This window comes from Apium graveolens, chromosome 5 (genome assembly GCF_009905375.1).
Source record: "Apium graveolens cultivar Ventura chromosome 5, ASM990537v1, whole genome shotgun sequence".
Lineage (NCBI taxonomy): Eukaryota > Viridiplantae > Streptophyta > Magnoliopsida > Apiales > Apiaceae > Apium > Apium graveolens.
Window position 1 is genome coordinate 14,876,945 of NC_133651.1, and position 25,941 is coordinate 14,902,885.

Genomic DNA, 25,941 nt, shown 5'->3' on the forward strand with positions numbered 1-25,941 from the left:
GTATGTTCGGGTTTGTAACTTCAATATTTGAAAAACGACAATTAAGTACTCATATATTTTTTCTTCAAAAAAAAAGTACTCATATATTTTTTCGTAACAATTCACCCTGACTTAAAAAACACTTTCACTTAGCAGTCCCCGTCAATTTTTGTCTACTACTGTTAAAAACTACAAGGACATTTTCGTAACTACGTAATATAATATTATTTCCTTTTATAATAAAATATTCTTGCATGATTTAATTTATTAAATAACATGATGATTTAATTGTAATTCGTTTAAATAATATTATGCAAACAAAATATGAGATTAGGTCTTGTATTTGAACAAAAAAAGTAATTAAATTCTCGTATTTAATTATTTGAAGTAGAGATGATAGCTGAGAATATTAATATTTCAGTAAAAAATATAGCGTAGGCAATTAAATCAAATTACATTATATTTTATTGATAAAAGTCAAAAATTATATTATCAAATTATTATAAAGTCCATGTACTCATATCTCATATTAAAAGTTAATTAAATGATTTTGACGGAATGGATGAAAAAGCTTACAAACTCGAACTGATTTTGATATTCAGGGGGCTAACTTTAACTAGTCCTTGAGTGTTTTTTTGCCAAAACATATGGATTACAAAGTACAATATACTTGTAATAACTGTTTATATATTTTAACACCAACATTACTTGTTTTATCGTCGAGATATAGCAATTTTTGTTGTGGCCTTTTGGCACTGGTGTTACGAATAAATGCAGTTACATGATGTAGCTGTTGTACTAACTATACAAGTTTGAAGTGTCAACTGCTGACCTGATTACAAACACACATCAAAGAAGGAGCTATCTACGTATAATTGATTATCCGGATACTGATACTTCAACCCTCAAGTTCCTAACTGTTTCGGAGCTTTAATTACCCCATACTTTGTCATTTACACGAACCTAACCTCTTTCATTATGACTGTCACGTGTCTCTATCTATAATCTCTGTCTAATATCCATACGTACAGTTATAATCTGGATTTAAGGCTGAATTATATCACTGTATGCAACAGTTAAACGGGTGTTTGTACAGCAGAGGTTGCCTCAGCTATTAAAATTCTTGTTGACAAGTTCAACTTACAATACATATATACAATTCAAACAATTGAGATTTTCTTTCCACAAGCAAGTGGAACAAAATCATTAATAGACCACAGTGGTGGAGTTGCTTATAATTTGACTTCAAACTTGACATAAATCATTAGTGTCCCTCTAGGGCAGCCTCAAATTACCAACTAGCTGAAAAGGCTAATCGTCTCATATTTACCATGGCTGATGAATCTTCCACTTTCAGAACTGGCAGGAATGTTCCAACATCCTAGTATATAAAAATCAACAAGTAGGCAAGATTTAATACTTCAAGTTACTCAGCTTGAATAACTCTAGACTTACCATAGAACATTTCAGGAAATTAAATCAACTGACTTGTCCGTTCTAAAACGAAACGTTGTTTTACACATTACTATAGGTTATCGAATATATAATGTATAATGTTCCTATATGAAAGGAAAGTTGATAGCAAGTCGAATAAACACGACAATCAACATCCGCCTCGGTAAATTAGATAAAACTCAGTTGGGCTATTGAGAAACATCGTCTGCAGTATGTTAATAGGTAGATATTTTGATCCACCAATTCTAGAAGACAAAATCATCAAAAAGTGGATAATGTACACAATTAAAAATCAGAGGCGCTTTTCTTTGGCCATCGGAGCAAAGTACTGCTCTGATAACATCCACTGTTTTTTGTTTGTGTAAATAGCTACTGCTATGAACTGGGAGAAGCACAAGAGCATAATGATGGCTTCAAAGAGAAATGGATACTTCATGGGCGGACTCATGGTCAAGTAGATGACGTGAAGAAAAAAAGATACCATAGTAATAACAGCAACTAATAACGACATGGGCACAGAACTTCTTCCCCTTGTATCTTGTTTCCAACCAGGCACATTGTAAAGAAGGATAAATATACCATATAGGGCAACATATGGCATTACCAATTTATCACGACAAAGAAGGGGAAACATGGAGAGCATTGAGAACTGTATTAGCCACCGGAAAATAGATGGTTCTTCTAAAGCCAATAAACTTGCTGGCAGGAGAGGCAGTAGAATAGACTTCTCATGTACTGTTTTATTTCAAGAGAAAAAGTATAAATTTATTCACGGTTAATGTGATGTAAAATCACGAGTGAAAAGGTATTAAATTAAAGAGTAAGGCAAAACCTTAAATACCTTGGAATGAGAAGAAGTAGAAGGAGAATGCACTATTTAGCAGCGAATACAAAAAACCCTGCCTGCTTGGATATCGCATTTGCTGAACCATTGAAGGCAGACATGTTAAAAGGGTAGCAGAAAGACTAAGAAGCTTTAGTGACTGAGTGGTGAACAATCTCTTCCACTTTATTATAATTGAAGTTGTGCACCAAAAATTAGCCACATAATCTTCATAAATCCCCCTCTCAAACGGAGCTAGACGAGAGAGCACCTACAACAAGCTTCATCAATAACGAAACACTGGTATCCTCAACAAATAATAAACAATTACACTCACCATAAAAAGATTGATTGTAAAATCACTTATTTTAACATCACTTCTCATACATTACTCTTTCACAAAGATTATAATGAAACTTTAAATTAATATCTTTCACCTTAATTATCTTCCTCTACTCTCAGAGGGCCAGGTGAACCTGTTCAGTTCTATTCAAATTATTCAACATAAAAAGGAGTTGGAAATGGCTCCTGTCCACTAGCATAACAATGTTTGTTATAATTATTGTAATAACTATGCTTGTTACTAGGATGGGGTGTTACACTTTTGAATGGATGGTGTATATTATGCAAAAGTATCAATTGAAAATGTTTTAAGCCTTTCTGCTAGCTGAGCAATTGCTATTCGACTGACAGTCATCGTTTGGATCCCTTATACAATAGTGAATGTAATAACCACAAAGAAAAAAAACTGTCAGCATCTATATGGAGCAAAAAATATATATTTAATAATTTTATTCATTCTTTTTCATTATTTAAGAACACACTTACTAGCGATTTATTGGCTCTTCGTGGAACTAATATTTATTGCATCATTACGATCATGATCCTCACTAAACTGTAACACCCTAGTTTCTATCTTCATAATAAAGTAATATATATGTATTTACATCGGATAAATTAATAAAATATCATTTATAAGTAAAAGTACTATATTGTAACATCAGGAGCTTAATGCTGCATCTCTCAGACTACTTTATACAAAACTATTAAATAGAAATCACCTACTTCCTCAAATATGGATATAGATTAGAGTCTATTAACTATCATAGCAATCACGTATAAAATCTGTGTCTAGGAGTACTCGATGGCGAGCTCCTCATATATAGTTTATTTGGGGGTTTCTTCTCTAATGTATCAATATGAGTTTACGCCTATATGCTTCTTCATCCTAGAGATCTTAGCTTATATCACGAATCGTGACTCACTTTAAATTAACAAATATATCACTATATTTTTTTAAAAGAAAATTTTACTAGATCACCAGCAGACGAAATGTCTTCTTTAAATCAGTAACCGCGTAGTTCTTGTCCGACTCACTCTGCAACTACTTAAAGTTTCAGTTCAACATTACTTTCTTTCCTTTCAACCTCATAAAATTGTATATCCTTTATCATAGTTTCAGGAATCTAAAACTATCAGTTAAGCTCTACAGAATATTATATTACTTCCTAAAATTAAAAGGATTTGGCTCGCGCCTCGTGCAGCTGATGAAGGATCAAAACTAAGCAAACATTTAATTTTGTTAAGCAGGCTCCTTGTAAATTTGAAACACGAGGTGTTGGCCCAGAAATTTTTTAAATCAAATGATAAAGTTCATTGATTTAACGCCTAGCCTTAGCTTTTAGTAACTTCTAAGATCTAAGAATTCTTCATTTACAAAAGTACCTCAATTATCCAGTACATAGTTTAGAAAATTGACACAAGTTTCTGAATTGATGTTCTAAGAATTTAACGATATCTGTGTTTAAGAACACAAGGCATACTCTTCGAGCCTGTTTACTATTTCTGTTGAATCACCTCCAGAGACATGATCTTTTTCTTTGTGAAACTCTTACTTAAATTTTTCACAGCACCTAAATTTGCTGAGATTGTTCTTTTCTTCCAAATGCTGTATTAATGAGAAAGGTTGGAATAAACAAATAAAAACTATTAGAGTCACAAGATAAGTAGGATGTAATTGGCATACTCTATATGAAATCATTCTAGTGTTAACCTATGTAACTGACTTTAGAAGCTGCTGGATGGACTCGGTATAAATTTTTTTTTCTTTTTTTCCTTGACTCTCACCCTTAAGATACAACTTACCAACCACAGATCATAATAAAAATTTCCTCTTAGAATTTAGAATCTGCAACATCACAAGCCCGAGATAATTTTGAACAAAAGAAAACTACAACTAGAGGCAAGATTTCCCAGCTTTGGTTTTCACCTTTAATTGCAGAGTATCTTAGCATAATTTGGCTCTCAAAATTTTATAGCTCTGCCGGTGATATATTTACAGTACTCGCAGTCGCAGATGCAGCAACATCTATAATTTCTAGCACACTCAGTTGCTTTTTAATCTTACAAAAATAGATCTTATTGTAGTTCTTAGAATTTAGTGGTCTGCAGTATATTTTAGCACTGGTTTCGTACTGCACTCCATCCGATAATGGCGATAAAAAATGTTCAAGATGCTTGCAGTGTTGCACAATATCACAATCTCTTCCTCTGCTCTCCACCATTTCAAATGGTGTAACCTTACTACATGGGCCAGAGCTGGGGTGTTAGTGACCATTAATAAATCCAAGAGAGTCCCCAATCACTTGATGAAATTAAGTTGTACTAGAAAACCAATCACGCAAATGAACAGAATGTTATGAACCGACCACTGTCATCTAGTTTTCTTAACCAACTATTCAAAATAACTCAAGCTGCCAATACATTATATTTTCAAAGAACTTAGTGACTGCACCTAAAACTTAGTTATTTGAATGTCATATGGTCAAATCAGATCCAAAAATAAAGGAACTGTGTTTACGACTTCTGCATGCTTAAAACTTTATCTCTATACAATTTAAAGAACTTCAAGACAGGTTCAGTTATACAAAAGACACTAATCTGACACCTAATAATTCTCAAACTCCCTAGTAGCCTCATTGTCCATAGATGTAATCAACCTTAAACTGTTCTCAAATATTAGCACGTTCCCGGGAAAAGTAAAATGTTAAAACCTATCGTCCTTTTCTAGATTAACCATGGTCTTCTACGTACATTAATATCGGGATCTTTAATAATATGGACTACTACTTCAGAAGCTGTAGAATTCATAAAAAGTTTTGCTCTCGAAGGATTAGATGAAAATAATACAGAAAAACTAGAAGAAGCATATAAAGGATTTCTAGAAATAGAAAAACACATTGGTTATTATTTCACTCCTAATAGAAGGTATATTGATGAATTATTAATATCAATTATTAGAAAATTAAATGTCATTGAATGTCATGCATTTTTGTTTTTGTAAAGGGAAAATTTAATTGTTTGTTGTTCTTAGAGGATAACAAAAGATGGAAAATTTTGAGAAATATATCACTGATGTCACTTCTTATATATCAACCAATAATGAGAAAATCACCAAACTCCAAAATGAGATAGAAACCCTGGTTCAGGAAAACCAACATTTTCTGAAACAAATTATGGAAGTTATAAAAGACAAAACAACTCTACAAGTTTCAGTTGCAATCCCTACAATAAAACCTATAACATTTTCATCAAAGTTTGCAACCATGCCATCACCTTCAACCAACATATCAACTACTTTGTCAAATTTATCAATGAGTGATAAGCTGAAACACTCACCTGAGATAGTGAAAACATATGAGCAAATGATGAAATATTATGATTATAAATATAACCCTGATATTTGCAGACTGACAAAATCTACAAAATATCCCAGATATATTTGTTGTGAAAATGCAAAACCTGACATAGTCTATAACCTGTTTATACATGGTTTTGTTGATAAGATCTTAAAAAATGAAACCATGTATTGTATATCAAAACTACCAAGTATAATTGTCAAATCCATGGAAGCTATGGTACGGGAAATGGGAGCAGGCTCATACGGAATACAAGTTTTTGATGCATCAACTGATCTAGTTGGAAAACCCATAATAATATGTCAACTATTTAAATTGGGAAGGAATATGGCAGATATTGTGGGAGAAACCAAAAGCTTGAAATTGCCAAATCCCTGTGATATTAACAAATTCCAGGAATGGTTATGTGAAAAACGAGCCATTGGACTAGCTACCCTCAGGTCCAAAATACAAGATATACTACGAGCTCGGAAAGTTATAATCATTTCTGAAAGCCATGGTGGAGGTTTCACCGAAAGTATAATAACCTTATATTATGATAATATTATACAAAATTCCGGTACTATGGCATTAGAGATAATGCTTGATAAAATAGAAAACCTGAAATATAATCATGCAAAACATACTACTGAATATTATCAAAGAATAACAGGTCGAAAGAGACCTATTATCAGTCTAAAAGATGATGATAAAGGGAATTCTGATCCCTTTGCATGATACAAAAATGGTGTGATACACCAAAACACTGTAAATTGAATGGTGAAAACCAAAAAATATGAAAGAGTTATATTACCAGGAGATATAAGATTCCCTTCAACAACAAAATATCAAGGCAAAATGACAAAAATGGAGAAAGAAGAAAAGAAAAAGCAGATTCCCTGGAAAAGATGACAGATCCTGCAAGATATCATGGCAGACACAGAAGATAAAGATGAAGAAAATATGAAGAGACGACAAAAGAAGAAATGGCAGACAAAGAAAATAAAAGATTCCTGGAAAAAACCTGCAAAAGAGAATTATTAGTAATTATGTAAAAGAAACCGGTTATCCCGGTAATCTGTAACCATATAGAAGGACTACTATAAATAAGTCCATGCATAAAATGTAAAGGATATCTGAAATTTCTGAAGTTAAAAAAAAATTCTCTTTGAATATGTCTGGCTAAACTTCTTCACTCTCTATAATCTCTACTAAAAATATATCATAATAATAGAAAAGATTATTTTATATGTATTATATACAATCAGGATTGATTCAGAAAAATAATACCTTGAAGAATAGCAATATGGAAGAGACCGTGTGAGGACTCCTGCATCCAGCCAAGAATATCCAAAGGAGCTTGAAGAGCATTAAGGATAATAGGGCAAGGGTGAGTTGAGACTTCCGGTGACCAGAAAGCTATTGTAAGAGGTAAAAATTCTGATTTAAATCTTATTGTGTATGATAGCATTATGAAATAATGTTCTCTAAGATTGTGATGTTTAATTAGTATGAGGTTATAGGGATGATTTCATTTAAAAAAATGAATTCGTTTTTGTCTACTGCTTACTACATGCGAAAGGTAACCATATTAATCGATATGAATATGTATTTTAATGCGCCTTCCCTCTTTAGGGTTGTTAGATATATAAACGATCCAGAAAAAAAACCTATCCCCAGAAATTGGTATCAGAGCCAGTAACAGGCGGGAGATGAACAGTAAAAACACTGTAGCAAAAGTAGCCGTGAATAGTAAGCCGTGAATAGCAGATAGTGAATAGTAACTAATGAATAGTAAAAATGAAATAAAATTTGAAGGTTAAATGAGACCTCCAGCAAGAATAAATAGAGAAACGAATAAAGAATATAAATCTAAAATAATAGCAACTCTATTAATTTTATTTATAGTAGAAAACAAAGCAACACAACAGATGTGTAAGAAAATTTTATACAGACAATTAATAAGAAGGAATTTGACTTATGGAAGATTTGAGGATACGATCAATTCAGTATATATCTGATAAAGAACCAACATATAACAGGCTAATAAATCAACATATTGAAAGTTGTAAGATAAGCATGCAAATAATAAATGAAAAATTAGATATTATAGCTATGTTACGAACAATGTTGGAAGAAAGAGATGAAAAAATTAGGAGACTAGAGGAAGAAAATCTTTTATTAAAACGAGAAAAATTTATTGAAGAAACTAATTTAGAAATCCAAATAAAAGACTTAAAAGAAGTATTAACTGAACAATATAGATTAATAAACGATTTGAGACAAAAAATTAAAAAATGAATTGGACAGATCCAAATGCAATAACTAGAAATAATAGAAAACTAAAGCAATTAATAAAAAATCAAGAAAAATTAGAAATAGATCTGGAAAAATTACTAGAAAGAAAAAATAAAATAACATGGACAAGAGAGAATAGCGAAAAGAATAACATTTAGAAATGATAAACTAAGAATACAAGGACTTAAAAGAATAATTTTAACAAATAATATAACTGGATAAAATATAGATGGATAAAATGTCATTAGAAGAAATAATTGAACAACAAGATATATATTATCAAATCGATGAATACGAAGGAGGAACATCACAAACCCTAAGTTTTAAACCATATATATATAATCAAATTCAAAGTGAAACAGAAGAATTAACAATAAAAAAGATATTCAAGACATCATATTTTGAAAGAAATAAGGAAGTTAGGTATATAGCCCAAAAACATGAGAATGTAATAGATATAGATACAATAAATGGGAAAACAAGAATAAATTTAATAACGGATGGATTAATAAAAAGAGAATTATCCAAATTAAAACAAAAGGAAGCAAATAAACTAAAAAATATATATTTTGGAGCAATAGAATTTACAATAAAAGCATATTTTAGAAGGATCTAGATTAAGTTTTAGAAAAGAACAAAATCCTATAAGATTAATTAGATCAATGAGTATGACGAGTAGAAAGATAGATTTAATAAAGATAGATACTGATAGTTTGAAAATAAAAATAATAATATTTGACGAAACAATAACAAGAGACTGTATAGCAGAAATTAATACAGGAGCTACCAAAAGTTTTATTCATATAAGCAAGGTAAATGAAGAAAATTGTAAATGGATAGAACCTCAGACTTACAGATATGCAGAAAATGATATATAAATATTTATTACTAAATGTACTAATTTAAAATATTAGACTTGGAATATAATATAAATATAGGAGTAATAGAATATGATAGTTCGAGTGAATTATTATTAGGGAGCGACTTCTTAAAATTGATAAATTATAAAATTAATAATAATGGAATAAAAATAGTAGATCAAGGAAAAGAAAGATTTATAGAAAAACTATGAATATACAAGAAAAATTAAGAAATAAGAAAGAAAAGTTAAAGAAGATACAGAGTATGTTAGAGAGCGAAATAGATTCACAAATAAAATACTTAGAATGTAAGAAAAGACAAACAAAGTTAGAAAATGATATTAAGAAATTAGAAGAACTGAGTAAAAATACTAGTAAATATTGGATAGATGTTGGAAATGGTTGGAAGAAGCGAATCAACAAATAATAAAATGTCAGACTCAGAATTTATAAAAAATTTATGGGAAGAAATAATAGTTAAGGAAAAACTAAATACAATAATGAGACTGATAGAAAAACAAGATAATCAAGAAAATTTGAGACAAATAATAAGAGAAGAGTTAACAAGCTTATGGAATAATTCTGAAATACCTACTTTAAAAATGATACTAGACAAGTTAATAAAATTAGAAGAAGGAAAAAACAAGAAATTATACCAGAAAAAGAAATTACAAATAAGCCAGAACTAAAAGCCATAAATGCATGGAGAAGAGTTAATGAGCCAATGATGATAGATATAAGTAAAATGAAACCTAATATATGTGAATCAATAAGAAAAGTATTAGATAATTTGGGACAACTTAGTAAAAAAGGAAAGTTCTAATGGAACTAAAGAACAAAAAGAATATAATGTGATAACATTTTTAATGAATCATGGAAAAGAAATTTTAGAAAGAGAAAAATATAAGTATGAACCATTAAAAAAAGAAACAACTAGTGAAACTAAAACCGAGTTTAAGATTGATACAACTGTGATAGAATATTTAAAGTCAAAATTAGAACAACAAAAGGAAGAAGTAGAAAAAATAAGAACGGAGAATAAAAAATTACGATTAAATACTAATGAAGAATGGTTAGAAAAATATAAAAAATATAAAAATAAATATAAAGAAACTAAAAAGGAACTAAAAGAGGTAAAAAGAGATTTAAGACGAACAAAAAAGGAATTAAATGAAAAAACAGAAGAAAATAAAAAAGAAATAGAAATATTGAAAAAGCAATTAAATAAGTTAAAAGGAAAAAAAAGGATACAAGTGAAGTTTCTAGTACTGTGTCTACAAATAATAATACAAGTACTAGTGAATCGGAACAAGATAATTTAGGGAAAACGGTGAATATAATAGAAGAATATAACAGTAGTTATGAGGAAAATACTGAAATAGAAATAGAAAATAAAAATATAATAGAAGCTTTAGAAAGAATGAAAAATGTAAATGCAGTAATAAAACAAGAATCTAATAGTGACCAAGAAGATAAAGATAATTATACTGATATAGAAACTGAAGGAATAAAAAATGAGGAGATGAATAACTACCTGAAAGAAGAAGTAACCGACCATAATATGTAAATTATAACAAGATATAGGAACACGATACCAAAACACATACCAATATGACAACATAATGAATTTAAAGAATTCATAGGATCAATGTCACAAGGCGTAAACTTAAATGGATACTTTTAGACTTAGATAATGTATATGAAGAACAAGAAATTAGCACGAGAATAACCGATTGGAATTTAGGAATGTATATAGCATTAATGAACTCCACTCATATAGATGAGTTAGAATATACTTATAACTTGATCTCAAAAACGTTAATTGGAAAAGTAGCATATTGGATAGAATCCATAGAATATCAGTTAAAAACTGAAGTACTAAGGTATGCAACGGATTGTAAATCAATGTTACAAATATTTGATATGATATTAAAAAGAGAATTCTTAGGAGAATCTTGGATAGTAGCTAGAGACCAAGTTCTAATAGAAAGAAAAATAGAAATAATAATGAATCTAAATAATATGAAATGTTGTAAAATTAACAAGTTACCAGAATATACTATAAGTTTTACTAAATTCTTTTATGAAGCTAGATTCTTACTCGAAGAAGGACATATATATCAACAATTATATTATGATCATTTACCAGAACCTTATAATACTGAGATAACTAAGGAATATATAATAAGTTAGAACCTCATGAGAACACTCTGGGTGAAATAATAAGAGTACTAAGAGGATATCTAATGAGAAAATGTGAAGAATATAGGGTACAACAGAAGGTTAAAAAGGATAAAAAACTAGGATTAAGAGAAATATGTGGATTCACTGAAAGAAGACTAGTATTTGGATGTGAAGATAAAAAACCCTTTAGGAACTATAAGAAGAGGTATAATAAGAAAAAATCATATTATAAGTACAGAAGCAAACAAAATAAAAATAATTATCCTTATAAATACAACAGATATAAGAGAAAAAGATTTAGGAAATTTAGAAATACACCAGAAAATAGGAGAAGATATAAAAATAAGAGAAAGTTTAGAAGAAAACCTTTTAAAAAGAAAGATATAAGTGAATGTAAATGTTGGAATGAAAAAGGACATTATGCTTATAAATGTCCTAAACTGAAAGAAAAGAAAGTAAAATATATAAATACATCACAATTCATAATGGAAATAGAACAAATTAAAGATGACAATAGATGGTATGAATATGAAGAGTTTTATGTTAGTGAAACTGATAATGAAATAAACTTTATAAATTATGAATCATCTAGTGAAAGCAATTGAGAGGAATGGTAGCAATATACATAGAAGCAGATGTAGAATATAAAAAATATAAATTCCTAAAACAAAAAATATTTATAGATAGTGGAGCAGATCTATGTCTAGTAAAAAAGGAAGTTTTAGCTTCATATAGATGGAAAAAATCTAATGCACATAGAACTAGGGTATCAGGATTTAATGAACAAAAGAAAGAATCAGATGTAATAGCAAAAAACATGAGAATAAAGCTAAATAAAACATTATTCAGTTTACCTATTGTATATCAGAATAAGATGAAGCAATCTTTATTATTAGGAAATAACTTCTTAGATTATTTTAAAACACATATAGTAACTTCAAATACCCTATCATTACAAACTCCGTGTAATAAGTGGATAGTATTAAAAAAAATTATGCCAATAAGTACTATAAATACTATAAGAATAAACAATCTAAGAATAGAAAGAAATAATAATCTACAAGAATTAACTGAAAAATATAATAATTTATTAAAATCCAACTTCGGAGAAAATCCTATGAGTTTATGGGATAAGGAAAAGATATATGCTGAAATAAAATTATTAAACCCTAATGATATAATAAGATCTAAACCTATAAGGTATAGCCCTTCAGACCAAAAAGAATTTGATAATCAAACCAATGAATTATTAAAACTAAAATTAATACAAGAAAGTAAAAGTCCACATAGCGGCCCGGATTTCCTTGTAAGAAAACATAATGAACAGAAAAGGGGAAAAGCCCGTATGGTAATAATAGACTATAGAGAATTAATCAAGAAAACTATATTTGATGGATATTTCTTACCATATAAAAGAAATCTTATAAATAGACTAGGAAATAAGAAATGGTTTAGTAAATTCGATTGTAAAAGTGGATTTTGGCAAATAAAATTAACCAAAGAATCAAGGCCTTTAATAGCCTTTAGTGCTCCGCAAGAACATTATGAAAGGATAGTATTACCCTTTGAATTAAAAAATGCGCCACAAATATTTCAACGAAGAATGGACCAAATCTTTAGAAAATTAAAAGATTTCTGCATAGTATATGTAGACGATATATTAATATATAGTGAAACTCTAGAAGAACATATAAAACATTTAGAGCAATTTATAAAAACAATAAACCAGCATGGAATATTATTGTCTGAAAAGAAATCTGAAATCTTTAAGAATAAGATAGACTATTTAGGATACAAAATAGATAAAAAAGATATACAATTACAAGATCATATAGTAACAAAGATTTTAAATTTTAAGGATAAATTAGAAAATAAAAAAGAGGTACAACAGTTTTTAGGAATAGTAAATTATGCCTCAGATCATATTAAAGACTTACTTAAATTAAGAAAACCATTACAGAAACTAACAAAAAATAAACCTTTTGAATGGACAAAAGAACATGAAAACTGTATAAAAATTCTTAAGGAAAAGGTGAAAGAATAACCATAGAAACAGATCATTTAGAATTATATACTGATGCTAGCGATATAGGATGGGGAGCAGTCCTAATAGCATATGAGAAGGATGACATAGATAAAGAAAAGCCACATATATGTGGATATGCAGGAGGAACTTGGAAACCTAATAAATCAAACTACCACATAAATGAAAAAGAACTATTAGCTGTAAAATATGGGATTAAGAAGTTTCATTATCATTTATTGCCTGTTAAATTTGTAGTAAGAACAGATAATACTCAAGTAAAAGCCTTTATTACTAATAAAATAGAATTATTACCAGAATTAAATAAAAGAAGAAAATGGGAATCTTTTTTCTGTTGTTATGATTTTGTAGTAAAAAATATATCAGGAACAAAAAATATGTTAGCTGACTATCTTAGCAGAGAAAATAAACAATGAAAATAGAATATACAAGAAAAATTAAGAAATAAGAAAGAAAAGTTCCGGGGCTAGGTTTCTTTTCTCCCGCCTATTAAGAAATAAGAAAGAAATATGTTAGTTGTTCATCTCCCGCCTATTACTGGCTCTGATACCAATTTCTGGGGCTAGGTTTCTTTTCTGGATCGTTTATATATCTAACAACCCTAAAGAGGGAAGGCGCATTAAAATACATATTCATATCGATTAATATGGTTACCTTTCGCATGTAGTAAGCAGTAGACAAAAACGAATTCATTTTTTTAAATGAAATCATCCCTATAACCTCATACTAATTAAACATCACAATCTTAGAGAACATTATTTCATAATGCTATCATACACAATAAGATTTAAATCAAAATTTTTACCTCTTACAATAGTTTTCTGGTCACCGGAAGTCTCAACTCACCCTTGCCCTATTATCCTTAACGCTCTCCAAGCACCTTTGAATATTCTTGGCTGGATGCAGGAGTCCTCACACGGTCTCTTCCATATTGCTATTCTTCAAGGTATTATTTTCCTGAATCAATCCTGATTGTGTATAATACATATAAAATAATTTTTTCTATTATTATGATATATTCTTAGTAGAGATTATAGAGAGTGAAGAAGTTTAGCCAGACATATTCAAAGAGAGAATTTTTTTTTTTTTAACTTCAGAAATTTCAGATATCCTTTACATTTCATGCATGGACTTATTTATAGTAGTCCTTCTATATGGTTACAGATTACCGGGATAACCGGTTTCTTTTACATAATTACTAATAATTCTCTTTTGCAGGTTTTTTCCAGGAATCTTTTATTTTCTTTCTCTGCCATTTCTTCTTTTGTCGTCTCTTCATATTTTCTTCATCTTTATCTTCTGTGTCTGCCATGATATCTTGCAGGATCTGTCATCTTTTCCAGGGAATCTGCTTTTTCTTTTCTTCTTTCTCCATTTTTGTCATTTTGCCTTGATATTTTGTTGTTGAAGGGAATCTTATATCTCCTGGTAATATAACTCTTTCATATTTTTTGGTTTTCACCATTCAATTTACAGTGTTTTGGTGTATCACACCATTTTTGTATCATGCAAAGGGATCAGAATTCCCTTTATCATCATCTTTTAGACTGATAATAGGTCTCTTTCTAGGACCTGTTATTCTTTGATAATATTCAGTAGTATGTTTTGCATGATTATATTTCAGGTTTTCTATTTTATCAAGCATTATCTCTAATGCCATAGTACCTGAATTTTGTATAATATTATCATAATATAAGGTTATTATAGTCTCGGTGAAACCTCCACCATGGCTTTCAGAAATGATTATAACTTTCCGAGCTCGTAGTATATCTTGTATTTTGGACCTGAGGGTAGCTAGTCCAATGGCTCGTTTTTCACATAACCATTCCTGGCATTTGTTAATATCACAGGGATTTAGCAATTTCAAGCTTTTGGTTTTTCCCACAATATCTGCCATATTCCTTCCCAATTTAAATAGTAGACATTATTATGGGTTTTCCAACTAGATCGGTTGATGCATCAAAAACTTGTATTCCGTATGAGCCTGCTCCCATTTCCCGTACCATAGCTTCCATGGATTTGACAATTATACTTGATAGTTTTGATATACAATACATGGTTTCATTTGTTAAGATCTTATCAACAAAACCATGTATAAACAGGTTATAGACTATGTCAGGTTTTGCATTTTCACAACAAATATATCTGGGATATTTTGTAGATTTTGTCAGTCTGCAAATATCAGGGTTAGATTTATAATCATAATATTTCATCATTTGCTCATATGTTTTCACTATCTCAGGTGAGTGTTTCAGCTTATCACTCATTGATAAATTTGACAGAGTAGTTGATATGTTGGTTGAAGGTGATGGCATGGTTGCAAGCTTTGATGAAAATGTTATAGGTTTTATTGTAGGGATTGCAACTGAATCTTGTAGAGTTGTTTTGTCTTTTATAGCTTCCATAATTTGTTTCAGAAAATGTTGGTTCTCCTGAACCAGGGTTTCTATCTCCTTTTGGAGTTTGGTGATTTTCTCATTATTGGTTGATATATAAGAAGTGACATCAGTGATATATTTCTCAAAATTTTCCATCTTTTGTTATCCTCTAAGAACAACAAACAATTAAATTTTCCCTTTACAAAAACAAAATGCATGACATTCAATGGCATTTAATTTTCTAATAATTGATATTAATAATTCATCAATATACCTTCTATTAGGAGTGAAATAATAACCAATGTGTTTTTCTATTTCTAGAAATCCTTTATATGCTTCTTCTAGTTTTTCTGTATTATTTTCATCTAATCCTTCGAGAGCAAAACTTTTTATGAATTCTACAGCTTCTGAAGTAGTAGTCCATATTATTAAAGATCCCGATATTATTTTCCATGGTTGAGCTTGTCTTCTTGTATATTCTATTTTCATTGTTTATTTTCTCTGCTAAGATAGTCAGCTAACACATTTTTTGTTCCAGATATATTTTTTATTACAAAATCATAACAACAGAAAAAAGATTGTCATTTTCTTCTTTTATTTAACTCTGGTAATAATTCTATTTTATTAGTAATAAAGGCTTTTACTGGAGTATTATTTGTTCTTACTACAAATTTAACAGGCAATAAATGATAATGAAACTTCTTAATCCCATATTTTACGGCTAATAGTTCTTTTTCATTTATGTGGTAGTTTGATTCATTAGGTTTCCAAGTTCCTCCTGCATATCCACATATATGTGGCTTTTCTTTATCTATGTCATCCTTCTCATATGCTATTAGGACTGCTCCTCATCCTATATCGCTATCATCAGTATATAATTCTAAATGATCTGTTTCTATGGGTATTCTATGTTTTGGTAAATCTTTCAACTTTTCCTTAAGAATTTTTATACAGTTTTTATGTTCTTTTGTCCATTGAAAAGGTTTATTTTTTGTTAGTTCCTGTAATGGTTTTCTTAATTTAGGTAAGTCTTTAATATGATCTGAGCCATAATTTACTATTCCTAAAAACTGTTGTACCTCTTTTATATTTTCTAATTTATCCTTAAAATTTACAATCTTTGTTACTATATGATCTTGTAATTGTATACCTTCTTTATCTATTTTGTATCCTAAATATTCTATCTTATTCTTAAAGATTTCAGATTTCTTTTCAGACAATAATATTCCATGTTGGTTTATTGTTTTTATAAATTGCTCTAAATGTTTTATATGTTCTTCTAGAGTTTCACTATGTATTAATATATCGTCTACATATACTATGCAGAAATCTTTTAATTTTCTAAAGATTTGGTCCATTCTTCGTTGAAATATTTGTGGCGCATTTTTTAATCCAAAGGGTAATACTATCCATTCATAATGTTCTTGCGGAGCACTAAAGGCTGTTAAAGGCCTTGATTCTTTGGTTAATTTTATTTGCCAAAATCCACTTTTACAATCGAATTTACTAAACCATTTCTTATTTCCTAGTCTATTTATAAGATTTCTTTTATATGGTAAGAAATATCCATCAAATATAGTTTTCTTATTTAATTCTCTATAGTCTATTATTACCATACGAGCTTTTACCCTTTTCTGTTCATTATGTTTTCTTACAAGGAAAGCCGGACTGCTATGTGGACTTTTACTTTCTTGTATTAATTTTAGTTTTAATAATTCATTGGTTTGATTATCAAATTCTTTTTGGTCTGAAGGGCTATACCTTATAGGTTTAGATCTTATTATATCATTAGGTTTTAATAATTTTATTTCAGCATATATCTTTTCCTTATCCCATAAACTCATAGGATTTTCTCCGAAGTTGGATTTTAATAAATTATTATATTTTTCAGTTAATTCTTGTAAATTATTATTTCTTTCTATTCTTATATTGTTTATTCTTATAGTATTTATAGTACTTATTGGCATAATTCTTTTTAATACTATCCACTTATTACACGGAGTTTGTAATGATAGGGTATTTGAAGTTACTATGTGTTTTAAAATAATCTTAAGAAGTTATTTCCTAATAATATTGATTGCTTCATCTTATTCTGATATACAATAGGTAAACTGAACAATTTTTTATTTAGCTTTATTCTCATCTTTTTTGCTATTATATCTAATTCTTTCTTTTGTTCATTAAATCCTGATACCCTAGTTCTATGTGCATTAGATTTTTCCCATCTATATGAAGCTAAAACTTCCTTTTTTACTAGACATAGATCTGCTCCACTATCTATAAATATTTTTTATTTTAGAAATTTATATTTTTTATATTCTACATCTGCTTCTATGTATATTGCTAACATTCCTCTCAATTGCTTTCACTAGATGATTCATAATTTATAAAGTTTATTTTATTATCAGTTTCACTAACATAAAACTCTTCATATTCATACCATTTATTGTCATCTTCTTTAATTTGTTCTATTTCCATTATGAATTGTGATGTATTTATATATTTTACTTTCTTTTCATTCAGTTTAGGACATTTATTAGCATAATGTCCTTTTTCATTCCAACATTTACATTCACTTATATCTTTCTTTTTAAAAGGTTTTCTTCTAAACTTTCTCTTATTTTTATATCTTCTCCTATTTTCTGGTGTATTTCTAAATTTCCTAAATCTTTTTCTCTTATATCTGTTGTATTTATAAGGATAATTATTTCTATTTTGTTTGCTTCTGTACTTATCATATGATTTTTTCTTATTATACCTCTTCTTATAGTTCCTATAGGATTTTTTATCTTCACATCCAAATACTAGTCTTTTTTCAGTGAATCCACATATTTCTCTTAATCCTAGTTTTTTATCCTTTTTAACCTTCTGTTGTACCCTATATTCTTCACATTTTCTCATTAGATATCCTCTTAGTACTCTTATTATTTCACCTAGAGTGTTCTCACGAGGTTCTAACTTATTATATTCCTTAGTTATCTCAGTATTATAAGGTTCTGGTAAATGATCATAATATAATTGTTGATATATATGTCCTTCTTCGGGTAAGAATCTAGCTTCATAAAAGAATTTAGTAAAACTTATAGTATATTCTGGTAACTTGTTAATTTTACAGCATTTCATATTATTTAGATTCATTATTATTTCTATTTTTCTTTCTATTAGAACTTGATCTCTAGCTACTATCCAAGGTTCTCCTAAGAATTCTCTTTTTAATATCATATCAAATATTTGTAACATTGATTTCCAATCCGTTGCATACCTTAGTACTTCAGTTTTTAACTGATATTCTATGGATTCTATCCAATATGCTACCTTTCCAATTAACGTTTTTGAGATCAAGTTATAAGTATATTCTAACTCATCTGTATGAGTGGAGTTCATTAATATTATATACATTCCTAAATTCCAATCAGTTATTCTCATGCTAATTTATTGTTCTTCATATACATTATCTAAGTCTAAAAAGTATCCATTTAAGTTTACGCCTTGTGACATTGATCCTATGAATTCTTTAAATTCATTATGTTGTCCTATTGGTATGTGTTTTGGTATCGTGTTCCTATATCTTGTTATAACTTCCATATTATGGTCAGTTACTTCTTCTTCCGGGTAGTTATTCATCTCCTCATTTTTTATTCCTTCAGTTTCTATATCAGTATAATTATCTTTATCTTCTTGGTCACAATTAGATTCTTGTTTTATTACTGCATTTACATTTTTCATTCTTTCTAAAGCTTCTATTATATTTTTATTTTCTATTTCTATTTCAGTATTTTCCTCATAACTACTGTTATATTCTTCTATTATATTCACCGTTTTCCCTAAATTATCTTGTTCCGATTCACTAGTACTTGTATTATTATTTGTAGACACACTACTAGAAACTTCACTTGTATCCTTTTTTTTTCCTTTTAACTTATTTAATTGCTTTTTCAATATTTCTATTTCTTTTTTATTTTCTTCTGTTTTTTCATTTAATTCCTTTTTTGTTTGTCTTAAATCTCTTTTTACCTCTTTTAGTTCCTTTTTAGTTTCTTTATATTTATTTTTATATTTTTTATATTTTTCTAACCATTCTTCATTAGTATTTAATCGTAGTTTTTTATTCTCCGTTCTTATTTCTTCTACTTCTTCCTTTTGTTGTTCTAATTTTGACTTTAAATATTCTATCACAGTTGTATCAATCTTAAACTCAGCTTTAGTTTCACTAGTTGTTTCTTTTTTTAATGGTTCATACTTATATTTTTCTCTTTCTAAAATTTCTTTTCCATGATTCTTTAAAAATGTTATCACATTATATTCTTTTTGTTCTTTAGTTTCCATTAGAACTTTCCTTTTTTACTATGTTGTCCCAAATTATCTAATACTTTTCCTATTGATTCAGATATATTAGGTTTCATTTTACTTATATCTATCATCATTGGCTCATTAACTCTTCTCCATGCATTTATGGCTTTTAGTTCTGGCTTATTTGTAATTTCTTTTTCTGGTATAATTTCTTGTTTTCCTTCTTCTAATTTTATTAACTTGTCTAGTATCATTTTTAAAGTAGGTATTTCAGAATTATTCCATAAGCTTGTTAACTCTTCTCTTATTATTTGTCTCAAATTTTCTTGATTATCTTGTTTTTCTATCAGTCTCATTATTATATTTAGTTTTTCCTTAACTATTATTTCTTCCCATAAATTTTTTATAAATTCTGAGTCTGACATTTTATTATTTGTTGATTCGCTTCTTCCAACCATTTCCAACATCTATCCAATATTTACTAGTATTTTTACTTTGTTCTTCTAATTTCTTAATATCATTTTCTAACTTTGTTTGTCTTTCCTTACATTCTAAGTATTTTATTTGTGAATCTATTTCGCTCTCTAACATACTCTGTATCTTCTTTAACTTTTCTTTCTTATTTCTTAATTTTTCTTGCATATTCATAGTTTTTCTATAAATCTTTCTTTTCCTTGATCTACTATTTTTATTCCATTATTATTAATTTTATAATTTATCATTTTTAAGAAGTCGCTCCCTAATAATAATTCACTCGAACTATCATATATTCTATTACTCCTATATTTATATTATATTCCAAGTCTAATATTTTAAATTTTAAATTAGTACATTTAGTAATAAATATTTCTCTATCATTTTCTGCATATCTGTAAGTCTGAGGTTCTATCCATTTACAATTTTCTTCATTTACCTTGCTTATATGAATAAAACTTTTGGTAGCTCCTGTATTAATTTCTGCTATATAGTCTCTTGTTATTGTTTCGTTAAATATTATTATTTTTATTTTCAAACTATCAGTATCTATCTTTATTAAATCTATTTTTCTACTCATCATACTCATTGATCTAATTAATCTTATAGGATTTTGTTCTTTTCTAAAACTTAATCTAGATCCTTCTAATATTGGTTTAATTCTTTGTCTTGGAATCATTTGTCTATTACTAAAATCTATTGTAATTTCTTCTGGGATTGTTATTTGAGATTCTTCTTTATGTTCAATTTTTTCTAATATATCATTATATAACTTTGGTACTATTATTCCTAATTCCGTTTGTTTCTTTACGTGATGGTTTCCAGTCATAGCATAAACCATTTTGGTTTCTATACTAATAACTTTACTTCCTTTTTGCATTTTTATTCCATCTAACTTATAGTATAATGTTAAAGATCTTTCTTTATTTCCATCCCTTAGTGATATACTGAAATCGGATTGTATTATAAATTTTAATTTCTGATATATCAAGTTTCCTTTTATTACCGCTATTAATGAATCTTGTATATTTCCTATTATTCTATCATCCAATACATATATCTGTATAGGAGTATCGATATTTTTCTGAAAATATGCTTTTATTGTAAATTCTATTGCTCCAAAATATATATTTTTTAGTTTATTTGCTTCCTTTTGTTTTAATTTGGATAATTCTCTTTTTATTAATCCATCTATTATTAAATTTATTCTTATTTTTCCATTTATTGTATCTGTATCTATTACATTCTCATGTTTTTGGGCTATAGAATTTACAATAAAAGCATATTTTCAGAAAAATATTGATACTCCTATACAGATATATGTATTGGATGATAGAATAATAGGAAATGTACATTAAGTACTTTCGTCAAATCATCACAATTCTTCCATACACATTATTCGTCAAAATACCACAATCCTTCTTACACATTTACAAATGTGCAGCCTAATTTCTCAGGACAACCATTATAATGTTTTTACTTAATTATCTAAGTTTAAACTCCAAAACTCCTCTTTGTAACATTTATAAATCTTACACATGCCCGTCCAAATGTGTCATCTGATGAACACATCAATTTCATAAACTTGAAATTACAAAATTGTAGTAGTAGTAGTAATGATTAGTCTACCAGTCACCTATCAACCTTTTCCAAACTTTCGCACTCTTGACAAAAAATCCTCGAATTATTTTTCAAACACACATAACAATAATCCAACTTTTTCGCACTTGTCACTCCTACTCCTACACTTCTAAGCTATAATCCTAGGTTCCCTTTCCTACCTTTAAATATAATCAATGCTCTGATAACAACTTGTAACATAAAGATATGTATTTATATCGTACAAGCATAAAATTATAATTATTATTTATTGCTGCACATAGATGCTTTTACTTGATTAATTGTCTGGTCAAGATCTCGTATTCTCAAGACATGCGATTCATATATTTAGAAGTCAATGCAATCAGATATATTCCCCGTTAAGCAATCAAATAACAGATTACCATTAATTGTAGCTTATATCATCTGACAGAGTTAATCAAGGAGATGGTTTAGCAGTTAAGAGAATTGTATTTCTTCACTGGCCTAATTATCAAGTCCTGCTCTCCTGGTTTGAGACTTCTAAGAACCATGTTCTGGATTAAGATTCGTGAAAATCTTTTTCTTATGCATCCACCATATCATTTTTACCTCCCCTTTCTTATGTCACTCACCTTTTTCCTGCAATCCAAGACCGTGGCGCGGTCTATGTTTTTTCCCTCTCCCTTATCTCTAGAGCTTGTTATATATCACAATGAATCACTACTACAAATCCCCAATTGTAAAATTAATGATCCTCGCTACACCCCCATTCTAAAAAAAATTGCTTTCGCACAAGCATAATATTATAATAATAATTATTTATTGCTCCACATAGATGCTTGGACTGATTTTTTTTTTATTTTGTTTTAACACAGTGAAACTGCTATCCAATGCAGTTTTTGCATTGTTTAAATTTAAAAGACAATTTCAGAGAAGAAATGCAAGCATGAACTATTACACTGATGCTTAAAGTTAGTGAGACCAGCATGGCAGCATGTGTAAGAAGTTGTAGTTCTTACCTCTAGACAGGAATCCAATGAATGAAGATAAGGCCACCATACCACAACAAATGTTCCCAAGACTACCAACCCCAATTTGAATACCTCGAAACATGGGTTTCTACGTCTTAGGCATTTACCAAAGAGATGGCTAAAAAATGCAGGTGCAAAATAGGCACTCATCTGCACAAACATGAAACAGAATGTCTAATCAAAAGATTGTTACGCTATTATAGATTATTCTATAGTTCGGAAAATCAGTATATATAGTTAAGGATTTTATTAAAATCCTGTATTACACTCACCATTTAGAATTTAATGATGAAACTCATTTTACCAATGTTCAGTTTCAAATGTATTTAAGATCATGAAAAATAGAAGCTACCATATGCAGAAATCCTTGACAATACTATATTACTATTATAGTGGTGATATTGAAGTATACCAATTTTAAATGTTCATTCTTCATATAATTTGTGTACACCCCCTTATGGCTATGGGAGACCTTAAGCTATGAGATTAACTGCTAGCAAAATTCTTTGGCAAAGTCCCCACCTGCCAGCAATTTAAAATAATAGTAGTATAGTACTATAGTTGTTTTGCCTTTTCTTTTCAATCGGATCGAATAATATTTTTAAAAATCTATCCCACTACATTTTTCCACTATAAAGCGCCTAAACAGGTAGACAAGAACACGAAGGAAACACCAAAAAGTTTACACATTTGGATAACGTAAATTGTCCAGATACATGGTGAAGAGCATCAAGAGAGTTGAGCAAAGGCAAGCCTATAGTTCCAATTGCTCAAGATTCATAACTTTGAGCTAGAAATGTATTCATAGGAATTGTGAAAACCTGCTTGTGATTAAGAGCAAGACAGAACAGAGAAGAACCAACAAGCTCTTTTCCAGATATAATGGCGGCAATAGCTCCCACAGTAAGGCCCAAGCTAATACAATTATACTGACAAAAAACGGATGAGAACCTTTAGAACACAAGACAAACATTACAATTTCAGCTGTTAGTATGTTACTTCTATAAAGCAACTTCCATGATTCTGATAATAAATGTACCTGAAAGTGACCATGATCAATCAGGATGAGGCATGGGCTAAGGAGAATGATCGTGGTATGCCATGCTATGTTATTTTTACTTGTACTCGGTTGTCCAGAATAATACGCAATGACAAAACAAAGAACTGCGGGAAAGAATATCAAGGCATCAGACAACAAAACTGTCCATCTCATGAGAAGTTTTCTGCAGGGAAAGACAAAAAGAGAGGTTAACGAATCTATGGACAATGGTTTCAATTACTAATATAAAAACAGATGATATGGCAGTAAATATATGCATACTGGTAGAAATAAATACAAATGACTTCCCTGGAAAATTTTCTAAATTTTAGAATACGCACCCGAGATAAGATTCATGACCACGTGAAGTATAAAGCGAGACAGAGTCAGGGTGGAAGTATCTAAGTAAAAGACCATGTACATAGCTCTGGTAAGCAGTAAGGGGAGGATAATCAAGCCCCCAGTAGCTGAGATCATTGACGGTACTGTTGCGATACCACTCCTTAGGGGGAAGACCAAGTGTTATCTCCATCCAGTGTCTTTGTGCTTCGAAATCCCCATACTTAGGAGGATTTCCAGCACCTGAATAAGGATGCAATGATACAGCAACTCGAACCAAAAGTGCAAACACGCTAATGCAAAGAAACAAAACAACACTATTTTTATAATCCTCCTTATCTGTTATCCTCTTGTCCATCTCTCTTTCCTCTACACTTTCATCTATAAATAAAGCCTTACACCGCAACGGAATTATACTCGAAAATCTGCAAAACAATGAAACACAGCCCACAATGATGAGCCCAAATCAGGCATCAAGTGCACAACAATCCCCAAACAACCTTAAACAATACCAATCAGCATCACAATATGCTAAAAATAACGCAACACTTGCAACAAATTCCACCAAATCGCAATTCCTAAAGCAAATTTGGCATTGTTTAATACGATCGTATAGATAAAAAAGAGAGCTAGCAATTAAATTTAATTGTAATTGTATACATAAACATCCAATTCGCAGAAAACAATTAAAGCTTAAACTGAAATTGTAAATAATTCGACTAACACGCAAGCTTGCACATTCTTTAAAATGTAATATTATACACAGTCTTTCACAAATAAATACATAACTAACATTTGCATTACCTATTGGGACTGAAGCTGAATCTTTGTTTATTGTATTTGTTCTGCACCAAGCTATGAATCAAACCTTTGTCAACTCTCTCTATCACTCTAAATAGGTGATTGATTAGTGCGCGTGCGAGAGAGAGAGAGACAGAGAGAGAGAGAGGGAGATGATATATCGACTGTTTACCAGGCAAATCTAATTCTGCAGTTGAAGTATTGAAGTATTGAAGTCTTGAAGATTGGTGTTCATTTTTGTTCGAATTTCGATAACTCATAAATAGTATATTTATCGATTAGAATTAGAATATTTCTATCATTTTATTTGATTGGTTTCCAAACAAAAAAAAAGAACAAAATATATTTGGAAAAATTAAAAAATATTAAATATAAGATCTACATAAAATTTATTATTTTTAGTGTGATATTAAATTATTAATATATGTAATTATTTTAAATTTTTATTAGTGCTTTATATAATTACACATTATCTTACAAAAAATATGTAAGTTTTTAATATACAAACACGTACACAAAAATTAGAATAAAATGAATTTAATATTTTATAGAAATAAAATTAATAAATTTTGATAATTGATTAGTAATGTGAATACTCATTTCGAGTATTATCCGAGTTTTGAGAACTCGTTTTTTGGCACAAAATCGAGTCAAACAGATTTTCAATTTTTAAAAATCTTTTGAATTT

General features: G+C 29.2%; 1 protein-coding gene across 1 annotated transcript; it reads right to left on the reverse strand.

Annotated features, from left to right (window-relative positions):
• Positions 1-1,409: 1,409 nt before the first annotated feature.
• LOC141723484 (putative dolichyl pyrophosphate Man9GlcNAc2 alpha-1,3-glucosyltransferase) lies at positions 1,410-25,498 on the reverse strand. Its single transcript, XM_074525303.1, has 7 exons — positions 25,257-25,498; positions 24,455-24,877; positions 24,114-24,297; positions 23,896-24,003; positions 23,063-23,224; positions 2,276-2,528; positions 1,410-2,169 (listed from the first exon to the last, which is right to left on the reverse strand). The coding sequence occupies exons 2-7, from the start codon at positions 24,808-24,810 to the stop codon at positions 1,727-1,729; spliced, it is 1,506 nt and encodes a 501-aa protein (XP_074381404.1). The 5' UTR covers positions 24,811-24,877; positions 25,257-25,498; the 3' UTR covers positions 1,410-1,726.
• Positions 25,499-25,941: the final 443 nt, after the last annotated feature.

Excerpts from the sequence above, each read along its gene's own strand:
- LOC141723484 (XM_074525303.1), bottom strand. The coding sequence starts at position 24,810 with ATGGACAAGAGGATAACAGATAAGGAGGATTATAAAAATAGTGTTGTT. Across the intron at positions 24,004-24,113 it reads TTGATCATGGTCACTTTCAG|TATAATTGTATTAGCTTGGG; the intron begins GTACATTTATTA and ends GTTTTTTGTCAG. Across the intron at positions 2,170-2,275 it reads CTACTTCTTCTCATTCCAAG|TACATGAGAAGTCTATTCTA; the intron begins GTATTTAAGGTT and ends GAAATAAAACAG.